The following is a 15,436-nucleotide window of genomic DNA, read 5'->3' on the forward strand; positions in this document are numbered from 1 at the left end:
TAAAGATAAATTATTCTTTTAATAAAAAAAGAAGAATGAATCACCAGATGATGTAAATAATTTAATGTAAGCTAAATATTGGAAATATTTGCAAGTATAAAAGATACAAGTTAAATACTTTTTCTCTCTTTTTTCTTTGCTTCTATTTCTGTATGACTTTATCAATGTTTTCCATTAAGGATGCCTAGATTTATGACACTTTAGGAAAGAAAAACCCTCCCAGAGTTGCCTTGAGTTAGTCAAATTTTGAAGAAAAACTGTATGAGCAAAATTTGTATAGGCTGTTACTGCTGACCAGAAGAATACTGAAGGGGGTTGGCTGTGAGTAGCAACGTTTTTATGGAGGGTTTCAAGACAGTAGGATTCTCATTCAGCCTTTCCCCTTTGATTCTCACGTCTCCTTTTTTTAAATTTTTTTTTAATAGAAGTCAGCTATGAGAAACCACACGACAGTAACAACCTTTATTCTTCTAGGACTGACTGACGATCCACAATTACAGGTGGTTATTTTTCTTCTCCTTTTTGTTACTTACATGCTGAGTGTTGCTGGAAATCTAACCATCATCACCCTTACCTTGCTAGATTCACACCTCAGGATGCCCATGTATTTCTTTCTTCGAAATTTCTCATTTTTAGAAATCTCATTCACGACTGTCTGCATCCCCAAATTTCTTGTCAGTATGGCAACAGGCGATAAGACCATTTCTTACAACAATTGTGCAGCACAGCTATTTTTCACTATTCTCTTGGGTGCAACCGAGTTTTTCCTCCTGGCCGCCATGTCCTATGACCGCTACGTGGCCATCTGCAAACCTCTGCATTACACGGCCATCATGAGTGGCAGAGTCTGCCACTTTTTAATCTTTGCTTCATGGTTGGCTGGTTTCATAATAATTTTTCCACCGCTCCTTGTGGGCCTCCAGCTTGACTTTTGTGCAGCCAACACTGTGGATCATTTTTTTTGCGATGTATCTCCTATATTACAGCTCTCTTGCACAGACACAGATAAAGTAGAATTAATGATGCTTTTCTCAGCCATTTTGACACTCCTGGTTACTCTGGTGTTAGTGATTCTCTCCTACACAAACATCATCATGACTATTCTGAAAATACCTTCTTCTCAAAAGAGGAAGAAAGCCTTTTCTACGTGTTCTTCTCACATGGTGGTTGTGTCCATTTCTTATGGCAGCTGCATCTTCATGTATGTGAAACCCTCTGCAAAGGAAAGAGTGTCTTTAAATAAAGGGATAGCTCTGCTTAGTACTTCTGTGGCCCCCATGTTGAATCCTTTCATATATACACTGAGAAACAGACAAGTGAAAGATGCTTTTAAGCACATGATCAAAAAGATGGACGTTTTCTCAGTGAAGCAGTGAAGTGAACGACCTTTTCATATTCTTTTCCACTATGGTTTATCTCAAGATATTGAATATAGTCCCTTACAGTATGATTTTATTGCTTATCCATTCTATATACAGTAGTTTTCATCTACTAACCCTAAACTTCTAGTCTATCCCTCTTCTACCCCCTTTCCCTTGGCAACCGCAAGTCTATTCTCTATGTCTGTGAATCTGTTTCTGTTTAATAAATAAGTTCATTTGTGTCATATTTTAGATTTCACATATAAGTGATATCATATGGTATTTGTCTCTTCCTTTCTGACTTATTTTTCTTAGTATGATCATCTCCAGGTCCTTCCATGTTGCTGCATATGGCATGTTTCATTTTTAAGGCTGAATAATATTCCATTATATGTTATTTTATATCATTCACTATAGCCATCTTGGCAATTGTGAATAATGCTGCTATAGCCATAGGGCTGTGTGTGTTTTTTTGAATTATAGTTTTGTGTGCATATACACCCAGGAGTAGGGTTGCTATATTATATGGCAACTCCAGTTTTTTGAGTAACCTCCATACTGTTTTCCATACTGATTGCACTAACTTACATTCTCACCAACAGTGCAGGAGGGTTTCCTTTTCTCCACATCTTCTTCAGCATATGTTATTTATAGGATTTTTAATGATGGCTATTCTGACCAGAGCGAGGTTGTTGGTATCTCTTTATAGTTTTGATTTGCGTTTCTCTAATAATTAGCAATGATAAGCATCTTGTCATGTGCCTATTGGCCATCTGTGTGTCTTCTTGGAGAAATGTCTGTTTAGTTCTTTTGCCTATTTTTCAGTTGGGTTGTTTGTATTTTTGTTGTTGAGCTATTTGTGTATTTTGGAAATTAAACCCTTGCCAGTCACATCTTTTGCAAATATTATCTCCATTCTATAGGTTTTTCTTCTTGCTTTGTTTATGGTTTTCTTGGCGGTACAAAAGCCAGTGTGTTTGATTAGGCCCCATTTATTTGTCTTTGTTTTTATTTCTATTGCCTTGGGAGACTGACTTAAGAAAAAATAGGTGAGAATTATGTCAGAAAATTTTGCCTGTGATATCTTCAAGAAGTTTAACAGTGTCATGTCTTATACTTAAGTCTTTAAGCCATTTTGAGTTTATTTTTGTGTATGGTGTGAGGGTGTGTTCTAACTTCATTGATTTACATGCAACTGTCCACCTTTTCCGACATATCTTGCTGAATAGACTGTGTTTTCTCCACTGTATATTTTTGCATTCTTGTCGAAGATTAATTGACCATAAGTATGTGGGTTTATTCTGGGTCCTCTATTCTGTTACATTGATCCATATGTCTGCTTTTGTGCCAACACTATGCTGTTATGATTACTATAGCTTTCTAGTGTTGTCTGAAGTCTGGGGCAGGTTATGCCTCCAGCTTTGTTCTTTTTCCTAAAGATTGCTTTTGGCAATTCTGGATCTTTTATAGTTCCATATAAATTTCAGGATTATTTGTTCTAGTTCTGTGAAAAATCTCATGGGTAATTTGAGGGATCGCATTAAACCTGTAGATTGCTTTAGGGAATTAATGTCCATGCAATTTTTAATCTTAGTAGCAAAATAAAGTACAAATCTCTCTGTCCACATGTCACATAGGATGCAAATGAACAGTAAGATCTTTATAGAGAATTTCATATATTTTAAGGATTGACATAAATAAAATTGAGATTTTACTAGATTAGAGTACTTTATTTCTCTTTTTTTCTTTCTTTCTTTTCTTTTCTTATTTTGTCTTTAGGGCAGTACCTGTGGCATATGGAGATTCCTAGGCTAGGGGTCCAATCAGAACTGTAGCCACCAGCCGATGCCACAGCCACAGCAACACAGGATCCAAGCTGCTTCTGTGACCTATGCCACAGCTCATGGTAATGCTAGATGCTTAACCCACCGAGCAAGGTCAGGGATCAAACCTGCATCCTCAGTGATTTAAGCATAAATACATACATATAGAGTGGTTGGTCATGTGCAAAGAAAATCATTTTCACCCTTTTCCTTTTTTATATCATTTCTCAGTGTAAATAAAAATTTTTTTTCCCAAGAAGACAAATTTAAATTCATATGGTGAATATTTATCTATCACTTAGTTTTTACACAGTGTACATGGTGGTGACCTTATGGGCAATTTCCAACTGGTAGGATTATCAATTTTTTCACTTATGAAATTTTTATACTTAACTTGTTACATCATTGAATTGTTTCAGTACATTTTGAATGAAATATTACTTTATTATGCTTCCAGCTTAGCAGGTAATTTAGTATGAATTTTATGATAATTAATGAAATGCGTTGCCTAAATATCTAAATAAATATTAAATGGGACATTTAGAAGGGGAGAATATTCAAGAAAGCATTTCAACTAGGGACCATTTTTGTATAAGTGGTTTCCATAAAACCCTCATACTTTAAGAATATCTTATTTGACAACAGAAGTTGACACATAAAAGAAGTACTTCTCAACTTTCTATATTTGGCTTTCTTTTACAGATTTTTTTTAAAGCCATCATAACTTAAATTTATGTACACACACTTTTCCACATTGTAGATATCAACAATATCCAAGAAAAGTATCTTCAAAATGTTTGCAATCTGGGATAAGCCAAGATTTCTCATATAGTCTTGTGAGCATGCTTGTCTAAGTCTTAAGTTGTTGCCAAAAGCAATTATATGGAATATTTATTTTGCATTTCTAAATATTAGTTTGCTTATTTACTATATTTATTCTTTAAAGATGAATTGGAAGCCTGTTTAACTCTTGTTAAAGTCTGATATATAGGCAAACATAAAAATAATTTAAAGACTATAACTTCCTCTTTTTCCTCCATACCCCAAAATAATTATGGATAACTTAGAGAAATTCAGAAACCTACCTTTAAACTTTTACTAGGTTTATAGCTATTTAGACTCATATAAGCCCTTTTAATCTTTCATTCCTAGACAATAGGTATGGAAAATGCAAAATAAAATAAAACTTAGGCCAATTATATGATGCCAAATGGATAGTAAAAGTAAAATTCCCTTTAATTGAAATTATGATTTGTGGAAAAATGTTACTATTGTAAATAACAGACATAAGGTTGCATTTTATAAACATATGATTCTCAAATTGTGTTAGACGTAAAAATATTAAAAATTCACTTGAAGAGATGAGGAAAAGAACAAAGAAAACTAAAAATTTAAAAGGAAAGATACTGGAATTCCCCTTGTGGGCTAGCAGGTTACAAACCCAACTAGTATCCATGAGGATGTGGTTTTGATCCCTAGCCTTGCTCAGTGGGTTAAGATTGCCATGAGCGGCGGTGTAGGTCACAGATGCAGCTTGGACTCCACCATTGCTATAGCTGTGGTGTAGGCTGGCAGGGGCAGCTCTGATTCAACCCCAAGCTGAGAACTTCCATGTGCTGCAGGTGCAGCCCTAAAAAGGCAGATATAAATACATAAATCCATAAATAGATAAATACATAGAAAGAAATGAAGATCACAGCATAAATTAACAAAATAGAGACCAGAAATAAATAGAAATGGTCAGTGAAACCAAGCGCTTTAAAAGATAAATGAAAAAATAAAAGATAAATGAAGCTGATATACCTTTAGCCAGACTCATCAAGAAAATAGAAGGCTAAAATAAATAAAATGTGAAATGGAAAAGAGATAATAACGAACCACACAGAAATATGAAGGATTATAAGAAATTGCAAGAGCAATTATATGCCAATAAAATTGACAGCCTAGAAGAAGGGAGAAAATTCCTAGAAAGGTACACTCTCCAAGCCTGAGCCAGGAAGAAATAAAAAATATGAACAGACTAATTACCAATGATGAAATTGAATCGGTTAAAAAGACAAAAAACTTGCCACGAACAACTGTCCGGGACCAGATGGGTTCACAAATGAATTCCACAAATATTTAGAGAAGAATTAATTCCTGTTCTTCTCAAAAATTTCAGAAGGAATGTTTCCAAACTCATTTTACAAGGCCAGCATCACCCTCATGCAAAGACAAATTAAAAATATTGCAAATAAAGAAAACTATAGGCTAATATCACTGATGAACATAGGTGCAAAAATCCTTAACAAAATGTTAGCAAACTTAATTGAACAATACATTAAAAAAATACACTATGATCAAGTGCAATTTATTCCAGTGATGCAAAGAGAGTTCTATATCCGCAGATCAACCAATGCAATACATCATATTAACCAATTAAAGAATTAAAATTATTATCTCAATAGATGCAGAAAAAGCTTTTGACAAATTCAACATTTATTTATGATAAAAACTCTCAAAAAACTGGATATAGAGAGCCCATTTATCAACAAAATAAAGGCCATGTATGACAAGCACACAGATAACATCACAGTAAATTGTGAAAATTAGATAACATTTCCCGTAAGATTAGAAGCAACACGAGGATGCCCACTCTTGCCACTGTTATTTAGCACCCTATTGGAAGTCCTAGTCAGAGCAATCAGACAAGAAAAAGGACAGATTGGAAACAAGGAAGTAAATTCTCACTGTTTACAAGTGACATGATGCTATAAATATATCCCAAATATACCATCTAATAACTAACTAGAATTCATCAATGAAATCAGTAAAGTTTCAGAATACAAAATTAGCATGTAGAAATCTGTTGCCTTTCTAAAAACTAACAACAAACTATCAGCAAGGGAAGTTAATAAAATATGCCCATTTACAATTGCATCAAAAAGAAAAAAATATCTAGGAGTAAATCTAAGGAGGAGGTAAAAGACCTATTCTCAGAAAATTATGACATCAATGAAAGTGAAGATAACACAAATAGATGGAAATATGTACCATGCTTATGGACTGGAAGAATTAGTAACCATGATATTCAAGCAAATATACAAATTCAATGCAAGCTCTACCAGAATACCCATAGTATTTTTCACAGAACTGGAACAAATAATCCTAACATTTACATAGAATGAAGAAAGACCCAGAATTGCCAAAGTAATCCTGAGACACAAACATGGAGCTGGAGATATAACACTTCCAGATTTCAGAATAAACTATAAAGCCACAGTAATCAAAGCAGTGTGATATTGCCACCGACACAGAAACAGACACATAGATCAATAAAACAGAATAGGGAGGCCAGAAGTAAACCCACGCACCTGGATCAGTTTGCAACAGAGAAGATAAGAATGTTACCTCCTATTCTGGAACATTCCTTCACACCATACACAAAAATAAACTCAAAATGGTTTAAAGACCTAAATAAAAGACATGACTCCATAAAACTCCTAGAAGAGAACATAGGCCGAATACTCGGACATAAATCATAGCAATATTTTCTTATATCATTCTCCCAAGACCAAAGGAAAAGAAGCAAAAATAAACAAATGGGACCTGTTCAAACTTATAACGTTTGCTCAGCAAAGGGAACCATTGACAAAAGAACGAGGCATCTTATGGAACAGAATGGGAAAAAAATATTTTCAAACAATGTGACTGATCAGGGGTTAATGTCCAAAATGTACAAATATCTCATACAACTCAATATAAAAAACAATCCAATCAAAAAATGAGCAGAAGAACTGAATAGACATTTCTCCGAAGAAGACACACAGATGGGTAACAGGCACTTGAAAAGATGCTCAGCATTGCTAATTATTAGAGGAATGCAAATCAAAACCACAATGAGTTTTGACCTCATGCTAGTCAGAATGGCTGTCATCAAAAGGTGTACAAATAATAAATGCTGGAGAATACGTGGAGAAAAAGGGAACTCTCATACACTGTTGATAGGAAGATAAATTAGTGCAGCCACTATGGAAAACAATGTGGAGGTTCCTTGAAAATCTAAAAATAGGTCTACTATATGATTCAGCAGTTCTACTCCGGCGCTGAAGTAGAAAACTCTAATTCAAAAGATACATGCATTCCAGTGTTCACAGCAGCACTATTTCTAATAGCCAAGACAGGGAGTAACTCAAGTGCCCATCAACAGATGGTTATCTTAAGAACATGTAGAATATATATATAGGAATATAACTCAGACATAAAAACCAAAATATGTCAATTTGCATCCACATTGGTGGGCCTAGAGACAACATGACATTTAGTGAAATAAGTTGGAGAAAGGAAAATACCAGAGTACTACTTTCATGTGGAATCTAAAACATAATACATGTGAATCCATATACAACACAGAAAAAGACTCACAGACATAGAAAACAAACTTATGGTCACCAAAGTGGACAGAGAAGGAGGGAAGAAAAAAATTAGGAATACAGGATTAATGTATACAAACTACTATGTAAAAAATAGATAAGCACCAAGGGTTTACTGTATATAGCACAAGAAATTATACTCATTATTCTGTAATATCCTATAATGGAATGGAATGTGCAAAAATACCGAATCACTATGCTGTACACCTGAAATTAATACAGTATTAATATTGCAAATCATCTATACTTCAATAAAAATGATTAAGTAAATAAATAATAACTTCCACCCTCCCAACCTCACCTCCCCCAAATAAAAACAGAGAAAAAGTAAAGCCACCTAACTTCTCATCATTGCTGGGAGGAGTCCATAGTGATAGATACTTTTAACTGATATAATAATGTTATATTAGTTTCATGTGTACATCATAATAATTTGATATTTATGTACATTGAAAACTTATTGCCATAATATATCAGGTTAACATCCTTCACCATACTTATGTATAATTTGTTTCTTGTGATGAGAATTCTTGATATCCTCTCTTAGCAACTTTCAGACCTGCGAGACAATATTATTAACTATAGTCATCATATTGTACATTGCATACCTATGACTTAGTTATTTTATAACTGGTAATTTTTACTTTTGACCCTCTTCACCCATTTTGACAACCCTCTAGTAACCATCTCTGGCACACATCATTCGCTGTATCTATGACGGTTTTTTTCCCCCTAGATTCCAGACATAAATGAGATCATCGGATATTTGTCTTTCTTTGCATGACTTATTTCACTTAGCGTAATGTTCTCAAAGTCTGTCTTGTAGTCAGAAATGAAACTTGTCTTTTTCAATGACTGATTAATATTCCACTGTATACGTATACGTCACATTTTCTTTATCCATTCATTCATGATGGGCACTAAGGTTGTTTCTATATCTTGGTGGTTGTAAATAATGCTATAATAAATATGAGGTGTTTATATCTCTTTGAATTAGTGTTTTCATTTTCTTTGGATAAATACCAGAAGTGGGATTACTAGATCATATGGTCATTCCCTTTTAAGTTTTTGACGAACTAAAATATTTCCCATAGTGGCTGCCCTATTTACATTCCCACCAACAATGCATGATTGTTCTATTTTCTCCACATCTTTGCCAACACTTGTTATTTCTTGTCTTTTTGATAATAGCCATTCTAAAAGGTGTGAGTTGGTAATTTCATTATAGTATGGTTTGCATTTCTCTGATGACTAGAAATCTGAGTATGTTTTCATGTATCTGTTGGCCATCTGTATGTATTTTTGGAAAAATGTCTATTCAGCCCTTCTGCCTATTTTGACGCTTTTTCAGGTTAGAGATCAGCTAGTTACAGCTACACCATTGTGGTTCTTAATACTAATCTCTCGCAAGTGTTCAGCCCTCCAGAACATCTGAAGTTTGACAACATTTATTATGCAAACAACTCAGCAAAAATCCGTTTTCTTCTCTCTCATCTGTTTCTGATCCACACACCTTGGTACGAGGTTATAGTCATTGAATTCGCCCTTTCCCAAAAAGGAATTCTCTCCACTCATTTCTCCCTGGGTAGGGATCAGAATAGGAAGTTGGAGAGATATACACACCTATTTTGAAAATTCAGTATTCCATCTGGATCCTCCTTGGGAATGACACGTTTATTCCCCTAACAGCATTCCCGGATCAATCTGGTTGACACCCCTTCCAACTGGCAACACGAGGGTGGGAGGAGCTTATGGATTCGAGCTTAATTCTGGTTAAATTTTATAAAAATACCCTTGTCCTTCAGTAACCTGACTCTTTCAGAAAAACGATATGAGTATGTGGAGGGGATGTTGGAAACAAAGGTGAAATTATAGCTATTGGAATGGGGTGCCAGATTTTATGCAAATGGAGAAAGAGAATAACCTGACATCTAGTGCTGAGAATACCTTAGACATCAGCAGGCATGAAGTGGGTAGGATATTAATGTTCTTTGTCATCAAGAACTGTTTCTGGGGCCATTCTCTAGAGTAAAAACACTCCACTGTAGATCTCTTGAACAGCTGCAAGCAACTTAATTTTTTTTTTTTGACTGGTCTTCCATCCTTATACAGAATAAAATAATACGATAAAAGAGACATAGAAGAGCTCTCTAGCCCCTCCAGGATCTCACACCCACCCTCCTCACCTTCAGGAGAAATACCTCTGGATGTCTTTCCCACCCCTATTCTTAACCATGTGTAAGGCAAACAGATACCACATGTCTGATGGCATGAACAAAGAGACTCCGTTGGATTAAATTCATTTAAGCAGTCGAGTTACAAAATTGGGAGCCCTAGGCTTACTAACCAGCTGAAAAACGAGCTACAGAATTGGAAACCCTGAGGCTTACTAACCAGCTGAAAAGTTATGTTGGAGATACTGGTAACTGGCAATCTGAAAGGGTATATGTTTAATTTGTGTGCACCCTGCAAAACTGTCAACACTTTCTTTCGAAGAACCACGTGCTCTCCTGGGTTTGTATTTCTTGTGTGAAGGTTAGACACTGGACTGCCTCTCTTCTAAAATAGTTGTGACTTGCAGCTTAGAAGTAAGGGAAGAGACCTGTAGCTGAACCAGAGAACTCAGCAGAGTGATGTACTTATGGGAAATTTCAACAGAAGTCAAGTTGGTTTAGAAATGAGGGAGGGCTTTGTTGGCAGGAAACTCCACACACAGTTCTAGATCTCTTGTGTTAACTCTTGTCTTAGACTGTGTTTTCCAGAAGGTTTTATAGAAAACAGCTTTGGCAGACTTTTGTTTTCCTTCAGAAAATTATCTTAAAGACATTGTCTTTTAGTTGGGCAAAGTTAGGCAGATTTTTCCCTTTAAAAGACTGGGAATTCACTAAGCTTGGGGCTCCCCAGCTGTGGATAGAGGTACATATTGTAAACACCATCCCGTAAGGACCCCCATAGAATTTAGGGGAAAAGAGAAACTGATGAGCCCATGAAACTCCTGTATTCTGCTGTGTAGTGAGTAATAAATTCTCTGTCCCTGAGGCAACAGGCTGTCTTTTCTGTCAATACCTGTGAAATGGTGGTGGGCTAGCCTGTTAGCCTCAAAGTAGAATAAAACTTGAGACTTTTCTTAGATTTTAATAATATAATGGATAGAGTGTGAGAAAGCTAAATATTCCCATGGTTTAAAAATTAGTTTCCTTTTTATCTCATTTAAATGTTCGGGCAGGTATTCCGAAACTCTTCATAAGGTGATTGTGTTTCTATGCTGATATGTGCTGTCATGGTGTCAGGAAATTGAGTGTGTTCTATCCTGTTGATTCACCATTCCTAGTATGACTGCTTGTACTTCTGGTCAAAATACTTCCATCCATCTGCCTTATAACAGTGAGAGGGGGTAAAGTGGAAGAGAAGAGCAAACTTCTACTAAATGATATACCTGGAAGTTGCATAAAGTATCTTTATCTACATATTTTGGACAGACTTTAGTCACATGACCAGAGCAAGTTAAAAGTAAGGCTACCTGTATACATAGATAGATTCTATTAATATTGAAGAAATGGAGAATGCTTAGTTATTATGAACTATTAGTTTACATTTTACTAGACAATACCTCATGGACTCTTTTGAAGAAAAAACCCTGAAAAGAAAAATCTTTCCCCTTTCTACTTCAAAATCCTTATCTTTGTATCTGGGATTTCAAACCCTAAATGTGTGAAAGGGCAATCATATCATAGGGAAATCACACTGAATTCTCTGGAGACACAAAGTATGTTTTTAAAATGTGTGTATATATTTTTACTTTTTTAATTCATGTAGTGCCTGGGGAGAAGCCTTGTATAACAGAAATTTTTTGTCCTTTAGGAAATGGTGTTCATGAATTTCATTCTCCTGATCGTCAGATATTTTCTTTTAGGGCACAGAATGCATAAATACTCCATGCTCTCAAGAGTATGTTAATTTGTATGGCACTCTGGGTAGTACTTAGAAAAGTATTCAATATATAATAGAGAAATTAATATAGTAGCCTAAAAATCTGATAAAAGTTCTAATCAAACTATTTCCAACTTTGCAATATAGGTAGTAAAAATAATCACAGATTAGGGAGTGGAATGAAATCCAGAGAATATCAGTGTGCTCTGTTCATCAAGATGCTAAAGAAGCTTAATATTGAAGCAAAGATGTTTTGTGTGAATAAATATGTGTATATATCTTCTGTAAAAAAGACATTGAATTTTTAAGAGTTTTTTGGCAGAATGATTTAGGACTCAAAATATGGAAAGAATTGGTATGTCTAAAATACAAAGACAATATTTCTTATAATATTATAATTTGTGTAATATTATACATATGTATGTTTTTTACATTAGTTCTATTTTTACATTTAACTTTACTTTTTCCAACCTGTGAAATTCTGATTTAGGGAAAGTGGTGAAAGAAGAGTAATGCAACATAATTAAATTTAGTATTGAAATCCTTTTTATTTTTTAAATGTAGCTTATATTTGCAATATCTATCACAGATAAACATAACTGCATTACAGCCCTTCTTTCTAATGGTTCTTAATGTGATTTTTCTTTTTTTACAGTTTTGGTTGGTGGATAGTTGTTGTATATGATTGGTGGAGACAAAGGAAGGATTTAACATGATAAATTTCTTATTAGATGATCTAGATATATGCATTGTACAATTGTTGCCATTATGGTAAATTGTGTAAATGAGATAATTTTATAATAATAGGTTGCTGCACAATTATCTGAATGTTCCAGGAATGTCCAAGAAAAATGTCATCTCTTTTCATTCATGGATGTCTGTATATTAATACATATGATTTTGAATGCAAAATTCTAATTGTTGTCTTTAGTGAAACCATGCACATGCTCTTTACTTTATCTCTGTTTGGGCTATTTCCGCTCCCAGGTATACCTTCTCTCATTTCTTTTTCTAAATCTCATTCAAAGACCTATTTTAGAACCCAGCTTTCCTCCTATAAATGTGTCTAAATCTCATGGAAACAATTTTTGTTTGTTTTATATGTTTATTTTTATTTACATATTTTTCATATAATGTATATTTTAGAAGTGGAAATAATTCTCTTTATGTCCTCAAGACAGAACACATTGGTTCAGTGCTCATCACAAAATCTTCATCATCTTATGCTTTTGATGATGAAGAAACCAAAGAAGGAAATTTTCCTTAGAGAGATTGTTAAACATTTTTTTAAGGAAATACACAACGTTCTGGCTTCTAATTACCTGTAGAAAATGTTGTACTTCTAAGAGGATGACTTTAGAAAACACACACTCTCAATTAATCCTGATGTCCAATTTACTAGCTGTGCAAACCTGAAAAATTTGACCTTCTCACTTAACATAAGCCAATAATGAGAATAGTTATCTATAAGTAATATTTCTTTAAGTGCATGTTAGCCAGACATTTAATATCCCTATAATGGGGAAAGATGTGCCTCTTAAAATTTGTATCACTCTACTATGTGATTGCTAATGGATTGAAATTTACAAAATAATCTATTTTAGGCTATGTCGATCTCAAAATTATTCATGTTTTCAGTCCATATTTTAGACATAGAACAAAAATGTAAGTATAAAGAATGCAAACAGATGGAGAGAAATTTGACTGATAAACTTTACCCCTATTAATATTTATTTAATAACTTACACATTTTTGATCCTATTTTAATTTTTCCCTCAAACTCACTGCCCTACCCCCTAAAACCCTTCTTACCTCTCTTGGTTTCCATAGAGCTTTATCATTGTCTTCATTTTTCTCTTAACTTCCTCCACTTCATACAATTTCATGTCATATTTATGTATTTCTCTTTGTTTCTTTATCCCTAACTCTTATTTTTCACTTGATTTCACCATGTCTGTCCTGAGATACATACTGTTTCCCTAAAGAGGAAAACTGCAGTTTCTCATGCATACTGACATTTCAGACTGTACTTGTTGATTTTGATTTGGGGTACAAACTGGAAGAGTGGGTTAGAGCAGAGATTAAGGAGATGGAAATACTACTAAGAACAGAAGATAAAACTGTTTCCAATGCCCCATTTTAATTTACATTAAATTGGATCACGTTAGCCATGAAAGCAAGTGAGGCTAAAATCAGGCATTTGATTTCGGTTAGTTGAGTAAAATGAGAAAGTGTACCAGCTCTATTTATTGATGATGAATAGGAGTATATATGTGAAATGCAATACATAGGCTTGAAATGCAAATACGATTTTGATTCTAGTATGGAAACTTTCTTAATTGAATAGTAAATGGCATATATCTCAACTCTTGCATGATAGTGAGAGAAAAGGCATTTTTTTCTATGCTTTAAAAGTTCTCTCTAGTCCTGATTGACTTACATAAAACAGTCAACAATTACTACTGTTGTATAGGTTATTCTCTAGAAGAACTGCAATCTAAAGTTTTAATTAATCTGTCCAGATACTTTGCAAATGAAATGATTACTCTTGCTGTCAAAATCATCTTTAAAACATGAGTGAGCATTGTGTTGCTGTACATGAAAAATTGCTTTGCAAACTTTACCATAAACAATGATTATCTCTGTTATTTTTCCATTGAGTTTATAACTTTTTCTTCCTTTTCTTCTATTCAGACATGGCATCGGTCAGAAAGCAATAATGGGAAATCATACAAGAGTGATAGTGTTTATTCTGGCAGGTTTGACTGATGACCCACAGATGAAAGTTACATTATTTATTTTCCTTCTTCTCACCTACTTGCTAAGCCTTACTGGAAATCTGACCATCATTACACTCACCCTGGTGGATCCTCACCTCAAGACCCCCATGTATTTTTTCCTTCGGAACTTTTCCTTTTTAGAAATTTCCTATACTACTACATGCATTCCTAAACTGCTGGTTATCATGGCAACTGGGGACAAAACCATTTCCTATAACAGTTGTGTCACTCAAGTGTTTTTTGCCTTCCTTCTTGGAGCATCGGAATTTTACTTGCTGGCAGCAATGTCCTATGACCGCTATGTTGCCATCTGTAAGCCCCTGCATTACACAACCATCATGAACAGCAAAATCTGTATTCAGCTTGTCCTCAGTTGTTGGTGTGCTGGATTTTTTGTCATCTTTCCACCACTCCTCTTAGGCCTGCAGCTTGATTTCTGTGACTCCAACATCGTCGATCATTTCTACTGTGACACCACTCCCCTCTTACAGATCTCCTGCTCAGACACACAGTTGTTAGAGACTATGGGATTCGTCTCAGCTGTGGTGACACTTGTGGTCACGTTGATAATGGTGATAATATCGTATACCTATATTGCCTTGACCATTCTAAGAATCCCTTTAGCTAGTCATAGGAGAAAGGCTTTTTCAACATGTTCTTCTCACATGATTGTGATATCCCTTTCTTATGGCAGCTGCATCTTCATGTACGCTAAACCATCAGTCAAGCAAAGGGTATCTTTTTCCAAGGGAATTTCAGTGCTCAATACCTCTGTAGCACCACTTCTGAACCCTTTCATCTACACCTTAAGGAATGAACAAGTAAAGAAAGCCTTCATGAATATGATACACAGAATTCTTTCTTTCTCAAACAAATGAATATGCTATTGTCCTATGTCTAAATGAAATTAGCAGAGGAGTATCAGACAACAGACAATGGTATATCCAGTGGTAACTTCCAATAGGTATTTCTTCCTTTTATCTCTCGTTTCTACAGTATTCATCTTTATCTCTTTAAAGCTTTATTTTCACACAAGTTTTGTGCTACAATTTTCGTTTTCTTTATATTCTTCAATAGAGCCTTCTTTCTCATCTCAATTCGTTATTTCTGTATATATGAAAGAAATTGAG

At 34.6% G+C, this 15,436-nt stretch overlaps 2 protein-coding genes across 2 annotated transcripts; both read left to right on the forward strand.

Moving 5' to 3' along the window:
• Window positions 1-346: 346 nt before the first annotated feature.
• Window positions 347-1,376, forward strand: LOC125131683 (olfactory receptor 6C74). Its single transcript, XM_047788453.1, has one exon. It carries the CDS (start codon window positions 435-437, stop codon window positions 1,374-1,376), a length of 942 nt encoding a protein of 313 aa, XP_047644409.1. The 5' UTR covers window positions 347-434.
• Window positions 1,377-14,245: 12,869 nt separating this feature from the next.
• LOC125131746 (olfactory receptor 6C74-like) lies at window positions 14,246-15,184 on the forward strand. The gene has a single exon (XM_047788518.1). The coding sequence runs from the start codon at window positions 14,246-14,248 to the stop codon at window positions 15,182-15,184; it is 939 nt and encodes a 312-aa protein (XP_047644474.1).
• Window positions 15,185-15,436: the final 252 nt, after the last annotated feature.

This window comes from Phacochoerus africanus, chromosome 7 (assembly GCF_016906955.1).
Source record: "Phacochoerus africanus isolate WHEZ1 chromosome 7, ROS_Pafr_v1, whole genome shotgun sequence".
NCBI lineage: Eukaryota > Metazoa > Chordata > Mammalia > Artiodactyla > Suidae > Phacochoerus > Phacochoerus africanus.